This window comes from Mytilus trossulus, chromosome 4 (assembly GCF_036588685.1).
Source record: "Mytilus trossulus isolate FHL-02 chromosome 4, PNRI_Mtr1.1.1.hap1, whole genome shotgun sequence".
Lineage (NCBI taxonomy): Eukaryota > Metazoa > Mollusca > Bivalvia > Mytilida > Mytilidae > Mytilus > Mytilus trossulus.
Genome location: NC_086376.1, coordinates 5,654,221 through 5,672,460, shown reverse-complemented (window position 1 = coordinate 5,672,460; position 18,240 = coordinate 5,654,221). Strand labels below are relative to the sequence as shown.

Sequence of the window (18,240 nt, the reverse complement as noted above, 5' to 3'; positions counted from 1 at the left end):
CAGACATAGAAATATATAAAATATCAGCCAAACATCAGCAACATGATAACGGAATAAGGATGGAAAAGAATACACACAAGACGAAAAGAATCTCGAACCATCATGTATTTCAAAATAACAAATTACGTTGAAGCTGCAGAGAAGAAAAAAATACCTACAAAAACTAACCAAAAGGTTCAGTCGGATAGTAGATCCCATTAACCTATTACAGCCAAAGATTGTAGAAATATTCATTTTGAACAAACTGCCTCCAGATATTGCCACATTTTAAAATCTCTTCGAGATATACAAGTCGCAAGTCGTATGTGAGTAAATCCTTCAACTTATTAGGACAACAATTTGTTTTAGATAAAGGAAGATGTGGTGTGAATGCCAATGAGACAACTCTCCATCCAAATAACAATATATAAAAGTTAATCATTATAGGTCAATGTACGGCCTTCAACGCGGAGCCTTGGTTCACACCCAACAACAAGATATAAAGTGCCCCAAAGTTACTAGTGAAAAACTTTCAAACGAAAAAAAACAACTATCTAATCTATATAAAAAACGAGAAACGAGAAACGAGAAACACGTATAAATTACATAAACAAAAGACAACTACTGTACATCAGATTCCTGGCTTAGAACAGGTGCAAACATTTACAGCGGGATTAAACGTTTAATAGTGACAAACTGTATCCCTTTTTCTGAAACAATAGTATAACATCAAAACATAGAAACCCATTTTTAATTTGGCGCAACTTCCAAACATATTCCTCGTGTTGAAAGAAAGAAGCATTTGGAAGGAGAACAAAATTACGATCACAAAACATCTGTATGGACGATGAAAATTTGTGAATCTTTAGCTAAATATAGTTGACACAATGCACTAAGTAAGGTAAGAATAACACAACGTAACCTTACATACGAATATAAGTGTTACGTTCGTAATTAATCTGTTCCTTAAACTAACCTATAATCCGACATTTAATTTCCAGCACAACAATGACTTTTCAACACAGCCTTAGTTAGTGCCATGCATTTGTTACTCTTTTAATTAATCAAATACTACATACAACATTGTCTATTTTATACGTGTTTTGATTGAGTTTAGCCATTGCTATTGATATTTTATAGTGTGTCTTTTTTTCTATGTTGTGATGTTATACTATTGTATCCAGATAAGGGAGAAGGTTTGGTACCATTAAAACGTTTAATCCCGCAGCAGTTGTATGCACCTGTCCTAAGTCAGGAATCTGATGTTCAGTAGTTGTCGTTTGTTTATGTGGTTAGTGTTTCTCGTTTTTGTCGAGCCTTCGACTTTAGTCGAAAAAGCGAGACTAAGCGATCCTACATTCCGTCGTCGTCGGCGTCGTCGTCGGCGGCGTCCACAAATATTCACTCTGTGGTTAAAGTTTTTGAAATTTTAATAACTTTCTTAAACTACACTGGATTTCTACCAAACTTGGTCAGAAGCTTGTAAATGATCATAAGATAGTATCCAGAAGTAAATTTTGTAAAAATAAAATTCCATTCTTTCCGTATTTTACTTATTAATGGACTTAGTTTTTTCTGCATGAAACATAACATTCACTCTGTGGTTAAAGTTTTTAGAATTTTAATAACTTTTTGAAACTATCCTGGGTTTGTACCAAACTTGAACAGAAGCTTGTGTATGATCATAAGATAGTATCCAGAAGTAAATTTTGTAAAAAGATAAATCTATTTTTTCCGTATTTTACTTTTAAATGGACTTAGTTTTCTGCAGGGAAACATTACATTCACTCTGTGGTTAAAGTTTTAAAATTTTTAATAACTTTCTTAAACTATCCTGGGTTTGTACCAAACTTGGACAGAAGCTTATTTATGATCATAAGATAGTATCCAGAAGTAAATTTTGTAAAAAATATAACTCCATTTTTTCTGTATTTTACTTTTAAATGGACTTAGATTTTTCTTCCAGTTAACATTACATACAGTCTGCAGTTAAAGTTTTCAAAACATTTATTAGATTCATTAACTATCCTAGATTTTTACCAAACTTGGACAGAAGCTTCTTACAATCATAAAATAGCATCAAGAGGAATATTTTTATTGATTTTTTTCCTCATTTTTGTTTAGCCTGCAATTTACAGCAAAAATAGGCGAGACACTGGGTTCCGCGGAACCCTTACAAATTTTTTATATATATTTGATCATTGTTTTTCCAGTTTGAATGGTTTTACACTAGTATTTGTTTGCCCTTTATAGCTTGCTGTTCGATGTGAGCCAAGGCTCCGTGTTGAAGACCTTACTTTGACCTATAATGGTTTACTTTTATAAATTGTGTCTTGGATGGTGAGTTGTCTCATTGGCACTCATACCACATCGTCCTATATATATCTATCTTTGTATTTTTTTTAATCGCCAGATGGACGATTAAAACTAGCCACATATGACCATGGACGGTTTTAGTTTATCTATAACTAGTATCAATCTCCCTTGTTAGAGCAAGAAATGCAATACTGTATCATACAAATAAACAATGCAAACAATTATTCAATACAAACGCTTTATTCCACGTCGGACAGGTTAAAACACAGACAAAACAGTATCTACTGAGCTTTTACACACACATTGACAATACACAAAAAAAATAAAGGTAAGACATACATTACACACAAAGCATATATATGAGCTTGCTTGCACTATACACAGACAAAAGCAATTGGACGAAAATACTTTAGTGTGCAATATATATTATGGCGGTGTCATCAAATTACAAATGTTGGTAGTGGCCATTTAATTATCTAGGGGGTTGGAGGTATGCTAGGTGCAGTTTTCTCGCATTAATATCTATTTTTATTCATTGCGAAGAGACTTTTTTGGCAGACAATGCTACACGAATATTTGCTTTCTACTTTCTCGAATAGCTGGTTTTTCCACATTTTGTATGTTAGATTACTTATTTTCAAGCTGCCTTTGGAAGGTTTTCGTAAAACAATTGCAATGTCAGGTATTTAAATTTTTCAAAATCCTTCTTTTCAAAATGATTTTCAAATGGACGTCCCCTTTCTTGCTTTAAAAAAAATCAAATGAGCATTTAGTGCCTCATATTCTAGTTCAATGCCATCTGTCGGACTATATAACATATATGTTATTATCCTGTATAAACATGCTCAGAGAAATGAATCTCATTCAAATGAGATGTTAGATTATTTATTCAAAGAAGAAACGTAATTCATCGTATAAATAGAATTTGTCACACTTTTCATTTTTTATACAATAAGTATCTGACCCGTATTTACACTTGTATGCAAATTTGTCGGCCATTACGTAGAATCACACAGGTTCCCGTAAACTTTGACATAACAATTCAAAATATTTGACGTCACAATGAAAAAGTGATTGTTGCTTGACGTCAAAAGGTTAATCGGAGGCAATCGAAGGTCATTTGGAAACAAAATGCAGCTAAATACCAAAAGTGTGAATACGTTTATTGGACAACTGTATAGTAATTTTAGTTACAGATATCCAAAAAGATCATGAGAAAATTAAAATGAAACAATGAAACAATTTGGAATTGCATGAAATATATGTTATCACTATGTTTTAACATTGCTTGAAGGACTTATATTTTTAATTGACCACTGTTACAATTAAGTACATATATACAAAAATCTAATAAAAACTCAGAACAAAATAAAACCACAAAAAACATGTCAGTAAACACTTTTAATATTATGCTAGCCTAAAGTAAAAATGTATAATTGAGAAATTTTAATTTCATAATTCAAACATATAATTTAATAAACATTTCTTATACCAAATGACAATTATGTACAATTACTAGTTATTTAAATCAAAACTATAAATAAAGATATATTCCTGAAAGATTGTGTGACACATTACACACAAGAAATGGAAAACCCACATTCTAAAATGGAATGTTATTATGTAGCTACCTAAGTATATAATAAATCTTGGATTTATTTGGATATTGAATGAGTGTCATGATATGTAACAATTAAAACTTGGTGTACTCTTCTGGGCAGTATCCAGGTCCATTAATAGGTTCAGCAGCAAATCCTCGACTGAAAAAATAAAGATATATATATTGATATGAAAAATATTTTACCTCTAACATAAAAGTAACTTATGAATTTCTTAAATTAAGTGTGAATTCATTACTAAAATAAAATCAGTAACTTATATGAACGTCTCTCTGAATAAAATTTAGTAAGTTAACATCGAGTAAAGCTCCTGACATATTCTGGTATGTATGCAAAAAGTAAAATCACAAAAATACTGAACTCAGAGGAAAATCAATTTGGAAAGTCCATAATTACATGGCAAAATCAAAAAACAAAACGCATCAAAAACGAATGGACAAGAACTGTCATATTCCTGACTTGGTACAGGCATTTTCAAATGTAGAAAATGGTGGATTAAACCTGGTTCTATAGCGCTAACCCTGTCACTTTAATAACAGTCTCATCAAATTCCGCTACATTTACATGATGCGTTAAATAAACAGTCACAATTAATAAAATAGTCAAAATATGGGTACATCAGTCATCATCGTATAACAATTTTAAAAGGAACAATTTAACAGGACACTAAAACATCTACTATCTACGAACACATGGATTGATTTGGGGCTTTCATATGATTGGTTTGAGTATTCCTGTTAAAAGTTAATTCTGAAAAGCAGTGACACACATACAGTACATGAATTGTGTTTGTATTAATTAGTGTAATAATTAACCTGTTTTATTTTCACTGTTAAAACAAAAATCCAAATATACAGGCATTTCAAATCATGTGAATAAATGTATTAAATAGTTTCGACTATACCTGAAACTTTAACTTACCTGACCATTCTACATCTATGTTCTTCTAGCCTTGGTGCTGCCTCTGCTGTATTTTTGACAGACATATCGCTCCATAAACGTTCACCTACTGCTGCTGCTCTTGGCCTGTGTAATACATACACAATATTAATTAAATATACTTGTAATAATACATGTACACAGGGAATCTTATAAAATGCATTTAAAATTCAATTTAGCAACAACAAAAATGTTTATAAATTACGAAATATAAAGAAACTAAGGTTCAAACACCCGCAAATAAAGTTTATCTGAGATGAATTTGGCTATTTTTGTAAGTCAGATTTGGTGATATACAGCTTTTCAACTGTCTAGTTTTATACATTCCTGACTATTCCTGATGAGTGTAACTCCAGAAAAGCACTAAGGACTCACAAAGTTAATAAAGCAATTAAACATTTTACATTTAAAAAATATATTTTCAAAAGAGGTAATCTTCCCCTAGACTTGATAAGAAAGTATTAACTTTTCATTCAAGCAGGAATCTGTATAAAGACTTTAATATTTTAGAATATGACGACTTCTAATTCGTACTTGCCATACATCTGGATACAGTCTGGATTTTTGCATACAATAATTATAGTAGCTCTCTTACCAAAATCGAGCAATCAAGTTGGTGTTATCAACAAATTCACCCCACATACACGTTTCACCACCAATGATTAATTTCTTCTGTGCATCAGTACCTTTATGAACAACACAGAAAAAAATCCTCATTTATAGTTTTATATTAACAATGTGTTACTTCAACAAGTCAGAAAAAAATAAACTGAAATATATCAAAATACTTACACAAAGTGACAAAAAATTAATAGATAATGTAAATTGTTTATGTCTTCATATTTCACAGCAGCATGTATCACAATATATTCAGAACATTTTGAAATGTTTTTAAGTTGCATCATTGATTTTCATAATTACCGTTAAATTGTTGTGGATCACAAGCATAATATTTTCTCCAGTCATCACCATACGATATGTAGTTAAGGTACCAACAAGAAGATAGCAATGTTTTATACCCCAACTTAGTTATTTTGGCAAGTTCTTCTACGTATCCACCCTTCCAAACTTCAACTACTGTATCTGGTTGTACCTACATTATAACACTGTATGAAAATATGGTTCTTTAACTGATTACTGAAATATTCTTATTAATTCTTCATGTTCTTTATTGTCATTTCAAAGAGGAATGGAACTAAAATTGGAATTCTTTATTTAACTAATATTGAAGTTATAGGGTTTGAACGTTTTTTACTTGTTTGTTTTGTAAAACGTAAAATCATAAAAATACTGAACTCCGAGGAAAATTCAAAACTGAAAGTCCCTAATCAAATAGCAAAATCTAATGATGAAACACATCAAACGAATGGACAACAACTGTAAGTGTTCTTTCACAGATCATGTAGCAAATATACTGATTATTTTCAAACTCCTTTGTGATTAAAGTGTGTAAATGCTATAAAATACAAAAGCATATTTTACCATGGCTCCATTGTCTAAAACTTCTTGCCAAATAAGGTATCCTTTGTTTAACTTTTTACCAATAATATTTAACAAACTGAAATGAGAAAAGACAAAATAAATTAACGAAAAGAGGATTGTATTTTTCTAAATTTATCTATGACAACAATTTTAAAAACAAATTAATCTATTGGTTTAAGTGAAGGTAAATGCTTATTAAAATAAATACTCTCTACTTCACAGTATGCCTTTTGAAAGAAAACATGTATTCTTATGCTTTTACGAAATATGTAATGGCTGATAGAGACCAACTGCAATGTCACAAATGTAACAACACCAATGCATGTAACCTGTTCTTTGTCAAGATCTATTAAGCTGAAACAAATAAGTATTGAGTTAAGTTGTCATTTAGTGTATAGAAGATTTTGAATGTTAACCATGAATAAATATATCAGCCTTTAATCTGTTGAATGGCTATTTCTATCTGTAAAGAACTATTGACACTTCTCTCTGCTATTCTTTCTATTTCAAACATTTCGAAAGGAAGGCAGTCAATTCAGGTTCTCACCTCTGCATGTAATATTGTTCCAGTTTTGAATAGCTTGTTCCAAAACTCATTTTTGACATAAATGTTTTTATATCTGGGTTGCTCTGCCTGAAATAGAAAAATATATCTTGTTTAACAACACCGAATAAATGTTTCCTAGAAATTTGGTGTGAAACACTTTACCTAAAACGTACCCATGAACCTAGATCTTTTTCAAAAGTTTTTTTCTGGGTTGCAGGGCCAAACATTTCCTTTCCATGACATATTGTTTATTGTTCTATTCATAAAATAGTACAAAACAAAATATCTTTGTTCTTATCATATTACATAAAATATAGCCAAACACTTTTCAATTTCTTATATTTCTTCTATCCGAATATTGACATGTTTGTTTTTATTTAGAGTTTCTTTTTTTCGTTAATATTCGTCTTCTCTTCAGTTTAAAATTTGTAAAACAAAAGTTGTTCATACCCATTGCAAATTATTATAACTTACTTCGTAATTTATTTTCTTACCAACATCCAAATGAAACTTCATCACCACCAAGATGAATATATTGATCTGGGAAAGTGTTTGCTACGTCACCAAAAAATGTCTCCAGGAAAGTATAGGTGGTGTTCTTAGAAGGGTCTACTGGTCCATAACTACCATCAAATACACCTTTACTGTAACATTTTGTCAATAAATCAGGAATACCCTTTCCCCAAGATTGAGTGTGTCCTGCACAGTGGGAAAAAATATGTAAAACGTTATCTCTTATAAATTACAGTGATTAAATTTTGACAGAAATGCCATGAAGATTACTGATTATATAGCCAAATACATTAAAGCTTGAGCAATAAAGAATTAAAAAAACTGAGAGGCAAGTACTCCTTGACCCTAAAATACAATTATAAGACAAATAACGCTCATCTATTCGATAAAACATACCTATTAAATATATAACATGATACTTAAAATACAAACAGTTTTTGTGTTTAAACACGTAACTTAGGGACAATAGTGATTGACTGATATACAAATCTCATAAATCCATTAAATGAAGAAAACAAAAACAAGTTTGAGGGATTCAATAAGGGATGTGAAGACAGCGCAATCGACTCCTTCTATGTATGTAAAGATCTCCTATGAGTCAAAGTGTTAAAATTGAGATTAGGACACAATCTACAGAAGAGACACATGTTGTTGTATGTTAACATCACAGAACAAAAAAACACCGTGTCGCTAGTGAGTTGAGACAAAGACACATCGTATTCAGTCAAACAATTCGTGATGGTGAACGTAAGGTTCATGAAGTGTCGCTGAAATCGTATCTTCTTTATCGGGTCTACAGGAGCTGTTTCCTTTGATGTCACAAGACCACACCCGTATTGATGACGTCGTCTGTACAGTGTGATCATGAAGAGAGCACACCCGTATTGATGACGTCGTCTGTACAGTGTGATCATAAAGAGAGCACACCCGTATTGACGACGTCGTCTGTACAGTGTGATCATGAAGAGCACACCCGTATTGATGACGTCGTCTGTACAATGTGATCATGAAGAGAGCACACCCGTATTGATGACGTCGTCTGTACAATGTGACCATGAAGAGAGCACACCCGTATTGATGACGTCGTCTGTACAGTGTGATCATGAAGGAGCATAAACATATTTTAAGGTATGTAAATTTCGTACAAAGGAGCAGCGAGTACTTTCAAGTCTAACAATTAGAATACCGATGCCTGCCGTACCAACTTTTATGAGTTTTTTTGGATAGTTGTTATCATTGTTTGTCAATGATTCTAATTTGAAATCTTTCAACTGTGTCCAATATAAAAATTGAAATTGAAATAAGGAGACCCTTTAGTTTCGGTACTATCTTTGATAACAAGTTCGCTGGGATATGTGAGATGCAAGCACTTCGTGTAGGTAATTGAGTGACATGGTATCATCAAATTGGCATCAATACGTCGGAAAAGTGAAAGTAAGGAACTTTATAAGATGCCTTTAAAACACAAAGTATATATAATATTATTAAGTTCTGCTTACCTGGAGTATCAAACTCTGGTATGACACGAATTCCTCTCATTCTCGCAAAACCAATAATGTCCAAAACATTAGAAGCTGTGTATATATGGCCAGCCCCTGGATACGATCCCTTAAATACAAATTTAACGTCATAAGAATATATACTTATATATTTTAAGCCCCAGAGATCGAGTGGTCTAGCGCTTCGGGACAGTACAAGGCGATTTGGTGCCACAATATTTAACTCTTTTATATATTAAATAATGTTATCTGTGTTGTTATTCATATTCTTTTTTTGTTGCTTTAAGCATTGATTATTTCCAAAATCATTTTTATCATTATAATGATAATACTTTTCATTTTTCTAAATACCTTTTGGCTCATTTCAGGAAACGCTGCACTTGTATAAGGAAAAGAGTTGTCGTCCACAATGTGCCAATGTAAGACATTAAACTTGTTCTGAGCCATAGCTTCCTGTTTAATATAAACAATGCATTGTCAGTTCTGACTCTTTATGGTACACAAACTAATAGGAAGATATTCAAGTTAATATGCGTTCTTTATTACCGAAAGTTTGATTTTGTTTCATTTCAAAAAAATAAATCTTTCCGGTGAAATATTTCTCTTAGTAGTCCCCTTTTCGAAACTGAATCCTGTGTCATGACTAAACATATTAACACATACAAAAATGACATATCCCAACTTAAGGTAACAAAATGTATCTTTCTTATGGTTGATTTGTCAATTCTGAAATATTTCTTAAAATAAAACTGAATTCTTTTTTAATTCTTTTAAACATTTGATATCAAATGGGTATGGTATTTCACTTACGATATGTTCCTTGATGACGTCAACAGATAAGAAATGTCTCGATGTATCTATCAACATTCCACGATGCTGAAATCTAGGAAAGTCTGTGATAGTTGTTCCATTAATGAAATACTACAAAAAATATATCACTTTTATATTAGCTTTTGAAATTAACATAGACATAAAGAACATTTAAGAAAGAAATAACAATGCTTGAAGCAAACGAATTAGATGCTTGCACCTGAATTGCATTGTGTGTTTAATGCATTTTAATGTTCAGGAATCAGTAAACTGAATTTAGAATGGCATCCTTTTTCAATTTAAAAATAATTTAAATTTATCCCAGGCTTAAAATAGTACGCGTTTTGTCTATTTCAGTGACGCTCTAATCAAATACTAGTAGGCTAAATCAAAAATCAAATTGACGAACAAAGAAACCGAAAATTCCTAAAGGTTATACAAAATACGACTAAGGCCATCTAGGGTAGAAAGTGCCGAATTATTCGCTGGTGATACTCATGGGGAAGCGAGGACATCGACCCATTGGTTGTAGTAACTATATTAAATATAGAAAGGTCATGTTAACTCCGATTTCAGCTTAACATTTCTTTCTGGAAGCACCTTCAACAAAAAGTGGGTCTTCTACAACTGATGTTAGAAAAAGTATTGTCAGTTCTAAAAATTATCAGCTATTCATTGTTTGTATTTGGTTATGAATTGTCCATTAGTTGGGCTCGAGCATCAATGAGAAGACGTTCAAACGTGGAGACACGAATATCTGGTCCAGAAAATGGTTATGTTGATGGCCATAAATGATATTGAAACGGGCTTAAAAGCAACGGGATACTCATTTTAAAGAAAAGTGAACCATGGATAAAACCATTGTGCTATAGGTAAACATGAAGTATTTCATTTGAATGTACTCGGCAAAAACAAAATATAAGAAGATACCAAGTGCAGGCGCGTAGCTCCATATACGCCAACACGCAGCTGCGTGCACATCGTTTCGTCGTGCAAAAAAAAAAAAAAAATAAAAAAATTTGATGAATAAAATATTTGTTTAGGGGGCCAGGTTAAGGACGATTCCGGGTGCGGGAATTTCTCGTTGCATACCTGTTGGTGACCTTATGCTGTTGTCTGCTCTATGGTCTGGTCGTTGTCTCTTTGGCACATTCCCCATTTCCATTCTCAATTTTATGATTTTTTTTTTACTTGATGAAACGTAATTAAATAACGGCATTTGGTTTCAAACTGAAAGTTTTCTATAACTCATGAAGTTCGTCCCGGACTTATCATCGTTATCCGTTATTGTTTCTGGAATATACGAACGTTACATTTCCGGCGTAGAACACGGCATGGCGTCGAAACGTAACGAAAAAGGTGGAAAGTCTAAATGGAAAACTATTGATAGTTTTTTTACCAAACCCGTTTCAACAGAAACGAAAGATTCTTCAGATGAACCCGTATCCCAACAATCCTTGCCAGAGTTTGAGAGTGACAATGCAACTGCAAGCTGCAGCTCAGTTTTAGCCGTCACCTCCAAAGGCAAAGCCAACACACCTCCGTACCCAGACATGTCAAGTCTGCACGATTCTAACTTGCAGATGACAGAAGTTAAGATGCAGTTACTAACATCCAACTGGAATGATGTAAATAATTATGACTTCCCGGCGAGGTATGTTGTGTTCTTATATTTCAAAGTCACTTTAAATTAATAATTTGTATGAAACGTTTCCAAAAAATGGAATTATATCATATGCAAAGCCAATGTGTAACACTTCAAAATTAGTATACCGGCAAATTTTAGTGGTTATGTAAATCCATCAACTGTCCGAAAAACAGGCACTTTCAAAAGGTTCACACGTCGTAAATTAAATTGATAATAACAGACCCAGAATGAGATAGTCTATGTAAATTGCCACGTTTCAACCCGCGTTTCAACCCGAATCTATCTTAGTTTTTTGTTCCCCGAGTAAAAAATAAATCAACATGAGATTCACAAACGCGTCTAATTTCCGGCAAACCGTATATTGATACAGGGATTTGAATAATAATAAAAAAAAGGGGGGTATGTTGACTCACTGTGCGCAGATATATATATAAAAAACTGTAATGGCTATTAAATAAATTTACATAATTTACAAACTTAATAATCGTCATTCTTTACAGGGAAATAGGTAAACACAGTCGTCGCCTTTCGGGTAAATGGTTGTTGGAAAATAGCTGGATGCGCTATTCAGTCTCCGAGGATGCGTTATACTGTGGCCCTTGTGTGATTTTTGGTCGAAAAGAAGCAAAAGAGAAACTTTTTATTAATAAAGTTACAGATTGGTCCAATTTGTCTTGCTTCATAAAGCGCCATACTAGGGAAGGTTCTCCACACTTTCAATACCAGGCAATGGCAGGTAACTTTGTACAAATACACTCAAAAGATTCTGCTGATGAAGCAATCATATACAAACTTTCTGAATTCAAAAAGACACAAGTTCTTAAAAATCGTCATGTTCTGGTGAAAATTATTGAGACAATTTTGTTATGCGGGAAACAAAATATTGCAATACGTGGACACACACCAGAGCTTAGTAACTTTATGGCAATATTAAACTCAAAGGCACAGGGCGATGACATTTTAAGGGACCACTTAGCAAACAGTAGTAGCAGGGCAAAATATACGTCCCCTGATATTCAAAACGAAATAATAAACATAATCGGAAATCAGATTCGCACATCGATAGTTGAAAACTGCAACAAAAGTAAATTTTTCACATTAATCGCAGACGAAACAACTGACACATCAACCCGTGAACAGGTATCTGTATGTCTACGCTACTTGGAGAGAGACACTATCACAAACAAAGTATCTATTAAGGAAGACTTTCTGGATTTCGTGATGGCCACCAGCACTACAGGTGAGCATTTGGCGGAACTTTTGATTGAAACTCTGATCAGTGCGGACATCATTACCATGAATATGAGGGCACAAGGCTATGATGGGGCCGCCAATATGTCTGGTAAATATAAAGGGGTTCAAGCAAGAATATGTGAAATGGTTCCGGGTGCTATGTATGTTCATTGTAAATCTCACTGCTTGAATTTAGCCATAGTCCATAGTTGTAAAGATTCATCGGTTAGAAATGTAATGTCGACCGTACAGGAAGTTGCCTTTTCGTTCGATTATTCATCTAAAAAACTTCAAGCATTTTACCAAGAGTTGGACTCCGATGCAACTACAAAAGAAAATATGGACAAGAGGACCAAATTGCGAACCCTTTGTGAAACACGATGGACGAGTCGAGCCGACGCGCTTTATACTTTTAAAACATCGTTTCCGGTGGTGGTTCATGCATTGGAAAGATTACGAGAAAACGGAGATGACAAATCCGGACAGTATCTTGCCTCTATAACCAGATTTGAATTTGTAATTGCTCTTGTAGTTTCGGAGCACATTTTGCAGAGTACGGTATATCTATCAAAATATCTGCAAGGTGTAGAATGTGATCTGTTAGAGGCTACGAAAGAATGTAGAACAGTTATAGAGATGCTACGGGCCGAACGCAGCGATGAAGCTGTTTGGAATGAAATTTACCAAACAGCTTTAGATTTATCGGAACCATTTGATATTGTGGAGAATATGCCGAGGCGATGCGGTCGACAGACAACTAGGGCCAATCATCCGGCAAACACACCAAAACAATATTGGAAAGTGTCATTGTATTTTCCATTCATAGACCACATGATAATGGAACTCGAGTCGCGTCTAATATCGTCCGAAAATCGATTTTTCGCACAGTATCTGCTTCCTCGAGTTGTAGAAAACGTAACAAACGATCAAATCACAACACTGTTTGAAACATACGAGGAAGACCTGACATGTAATCTAGACGAATTTAAACGGGAGGTCGCTCGATGGCGAACACGATGGTGTATCACACCTCGCGATCAGATGCCAACCTCACTGTGTGAGACACTCGATGCGGTAAGCCCAGTGCTGTATCCTTCTATAGATACTATTTTAAGTATCATGTTGACAATGCCGGTAACAAGTGCTACCGCGGAGAGGTCGTTTAGTGTACTTCGTCGGTTGAAAACGTATGTACGATCAACCATGAATAACGACAGATTATCATCGCTGGCATTAATGCATATCCATCGGGATTTCAATGTTGATATTGACAAGGTAATGGAAAAGTTCGTTTCTTCAAAGACCCGAAGAGCAGATTTTGGACAATTCTGAATAAATTCTATCTAACAAAAATGTGTTTTTATTTATGTAACCATAATTTGCCTTTATATTTTTGAATTGTCTACGTCAAGTCTTTTGTTTATGTATCACCTCTTTTCACCCTTCTATGACCGAAAACCAAAAAAAAATGATATTTTCAGCATAAAATAGTCCCAAAAATTTTTCGCCTCGCTCCGCTCGGCGGTACAAGCGTGCACTTCATTTTAACCTAGCTACGCCCCTGAAGTGGAAAAACAAAGGTCACACAAAGATGAAGGCAGTCATACAGGGGCGAAGAGATAAAGTATATTATAAAACACTAAACAGAAAACAAATTTTATAAAAACTCGAAAGTGAAAACAAATGCTCCGGAAGAGCTAAAAGGTCCCTCTGCATAACTATAAATATAAAGAGGTATAATTGCCAACGAGACAATTCACCAAAGTTCGAATGAAGTAAATGTAAGAAGTTAATAAAAAACAAATGGTGATTTTTCTCATCTACGATCATCTACGTCGTTTAAAAATACCGATAATCAACATTTTAAGATATAAATAAGAATAGCTAAGATCTGTACCTTGTATATAAAAGTATATTGACCGTGAGAAATCCTACCTGAAGACTACGTCTAACTATAATTTGACTAAATGTTTCCAGTCCTCTGAGGGCACCCCATACTTCATTGGCATTGATAGTAATACCAGATGCACTGACAACGAGATCGTCTAAAATGATAAAAAGCATTCTTGATTATATTAAATTGGTTGATTAAAATTCAATGGTATCAAAAAGATACCATGTGTATAAAACTTCTTATGGCAACCTCCCGTACTTTATTTTACGGTTGGAGGTATCTGTCTAGTACTGTTCTGATTCATAAAAGAGGGACGAAAGATACCAAAGGGACAGTCAAACTCATAAATCTAAAACAAACTGTCCGTGTTGAAGGCCGTACTTTAACCTATAATGGTTTACTTTTTAAATTGTTACTTGGATGGAGAGTTGTCTCATTGGCACTCACACCACATCTTCCTATATCTATTGACAACGCCATGGCTAAAAATGAAAAAGACAAACAGACAAACAAGAGTACACATGACACAACATAGAAAACTAAAGAATAAACAACACGAACCCACCAAAAACTAGGGGTGATCTCAGGTGCTCCGGAAGGGTAAGCAGATCCTGCTCCACATGTTGCACCCGTCGTATTTCTTATGTGATAAAACATCCGGTAAATAGTCTGATTCGGTAGGTCACATTCATGACAGGGAAGGGGATTGTAGTTACGACGTAAGGAACATATCCGATATCATTTGTGAAACGGTTATTCCATAACGGTCAACCAACTCGTGATGGCGTCCGCAAAATTTACGAAGGAATGATTTCAACTTCATCATTTGGAACTCTTGGTTTAATAGCTTCCTTGTGAGCAGCAACACTCATAATATATTGTCTCTTACGATCAGACTACGGATCAATGATAAAAGACAATTAAACTCCGTGTACTTTCTTTTTTTCGTTTAAAAAAATCTATGATTTTAAATAAATGGGACAAATCACAGATTTTATTAAAGCTATAACTGAGCTATAACTGAAATTCAACAAAAAAAGTAATTTTTCTATTTTATTTTCTTAAATGCATCCTTCAAAATTGATATGAATATATATTCAATCATACTGATTATATAACTTCCAGCATACTGATGATATATCTTTCAGTTGATACGATATTCCAGAGCATGTATTCCAAGATTGTGACATTGCCATGCAGATAAGACTTATCACCACATCTGTACAAAAATGTATCATGCGTGACACTACGGGTGTCACATGTCTATCAAAATCATATCAAGGCATTTGTGCTTACAAAAATGTATCACGCGTGACACTACGGGTGTCACATGTCGAGCCGATAATCTGTGGTGTCACATGTCGAGTCGATAATCTGCTTAATCTAAGTTATTACCTAAATTCATCCCAACGTTAGTTTTTTGTTTGTTAATGTTAGTATATGTGCTTGACTTTTTTATCTAAGTGTTTTGAAGTCATCAACAAATGATCAACATGTCATCGTTTTCCATTTCTTTGAAATGGGAAAACGATTCTCAGTTCTCTTTATTCATCCTAATACATGTACTAGGATGAGTTTGGTCTCCCTTCTGTATACGTATCTCCTGTCTCTTCTAAATACCATGTTAGCGAAGAGGAATTTTCAATTGACACACAGCTTTTATTCATGCACAATTAATTTCAAAGTAGCTGTCCGATGGTCGGAACCAACCGTTATTGGACGATCAATGTATTGAAATTGGGGCATATGGTTGGAACCCCCTTTTTTATCCTGGGTTGGGAACCCCCTTTAAAAATGACTCGATCTGCCCCTGCTTTATTACTTTACTTGTTCAATTTCCGTACCATAATTTTAAAGTGCTTGATTGGTATTTCGTTGAAAGTATACGGTTTTTAATGTGTTTTAATGCATTTTATGAGGCAAAACTGTTTTTTACCAATACTATAGTACTTATAACTGAGTTGTTACACCTTCAGCATGTTCAGTAAAATACTCTTTAAAATTATAGAAAGAAAAAAAGAGAAAAACTACATGTATATTATGTTTATTGTAAAATTGAGAATGGAAATGGGGAATGTATCAAAGAGTACCTTCATAACTTCACTTCGATAGTTCAAAACCCAAACTTGTAGTACGAATCGAGTACTTTAAAATTATGGAACTTTAAAAAAATAAATACTAGACATATACTAGAAGTACACTAGGTCATAATACTACATTTTTTTTTTACCGATGTCCCTCTATTCATATTAAGGATAGACATTATGAATAAACAGGAAAACCCATGTTATAGTTCCTGATGTTTACAGTATGAATAACATGAATATAACACGAATAAGAGGCATACTTACAAGATTCGTCCGATTCCAAACTTGGAAATTTGTCACATTCCAACTTAACTTTTACGGATGCAGTTGTCAACGCGTTCTCGTTGTCTACCCCATGATGTGGTTGAAATTTAAGAGTTGTGCCGAAAATTATTTGTCTATATCTAGCAAACGCTGAGGTAAGGATGTCACAGGATTCACCAGTCGCTTCAAATCTAAAACTTGATGGTTCTATCTGAAATACGTTGCCTGTAGGTGTATATTTCTGGGGCATTGGCCATGGTGCGCCTATTGTTGGATTAATAGTCGCATGCAGATTTCTTGAAGAACATATTATTAACTTTACTAGCAGGAAGAAAACACCGGTGTTTACGTTCGACACCATTTTGTACGATAAGACATCACATGATATTTTACCTATTATCATGTGAAGAAAATCGATTACCGTATTTATTCTAGATATATCAGTGTCTTGTTAATAAGATAAGATAAGAAAACTTTATTTTGATTCGGCACGAGTACAAATAAGCAACACAAGCTCTAAGGAGCTTTTGACCGAATATAAAAACATATAAATAACATAAAAACAGTGCATTTTGACAAAATACAAAGTTGAAATCTCACATACATAGCATGCAATAAAAATAACTTAATAACTTTGCAATAATAATATAATAATAACAAATTGATAACAGTAGATCTATGTAAATGTGAAAGGCGTCTCATCCGGTATTAATGAAATAAACGAAAGACTTTCTAAGGTTCGGATGGTTTTATTACCAGAGAATAAAAACTCAGAAATAACAAGATTATAAACATTAATGATAGTTCATGTAATATATAGAATATATTATACACATATTATATCACAGACAATTTTAATACAGTTCAAACAATTTCTAAAAAAATAGTGTTACTACAAACTGTAGAAACACATTTACTATGGAATGTTCATTCATTCAATCGTGTAGTGAAATGTACATCACATGTCACGTACATCCCAGATAACAATACTTTGTTGGGCCAACAGTCATTGGTGATTAGTTGGCACAGTTGGTAAACAGTTGGCGTTGGCAGGACAACAAGAGACCAACGTTGGCCCAACAAAACTCAGCCAACCGTTATTTTGACACTGTTGGTCCCTCGTTGGCCCAACAACTTGGCACCAACTGTCATTTATGTATGGTTGGCCAAATGTTGGCCCAACATTTTCTTACCAACTGTTAAATAAGTAGTTTCCAAAAGATATTCGACTTATGTCGTCCATTTGTTCATTGTAAGATCTTCTGACTGAACCCACTGAACCAATTTTTAACAAACTTTATCTGAATGCTCATTCTTAGGTTATATTTCATGACAATATTGAAAGATCTTGAAACATAAGCCAACATTGTGCCAACAATATGCCAACGTATTAAGTACTTGTCTCCCGCC

General features: G+C 33.7%; 1 protein-coding gene across 1 annotated transcript; it reads right to left on the bottom strand.

The window, feature by feature from the left end:
- Positions 1-2,522: 2,522 nt before the first annotated feature.
- LOC134714538 (beta-hexosaminidase subunit beta-like) lies at positions 2,523-17,218 on the bottom strand. The gene is made up of 12 exons (XM_063575864.1): positions 16,831-17,218; positions 14,521-14,630; positions 9,705-9,815; positions 9,246-9,347; positions 8,895-9,003; positions 7,377-7,581; positions 6,883-6,969; positions 6,336-6,411; positions 5,775-5,946; positions 5,449-5,539; positions 4,836-4,940; positions 2,523-4,055 (listed from the first exon to the last, which is right to left on the bottom strand). Exons 1-12 carry the CDS (start codon positions 17,189-17,191, stop codon positions 3,989-3,991), a joined length of 1,596 nt encoding a protein of 531 aa, XP_063431934.1. The 5' UTR covers positions 17,192-17,218; the 3' UTR covers positions 2,523-3,988.
- Between the last annotated feature and the right edge of the window lie 1,022 nt (positions 17,219-18,240).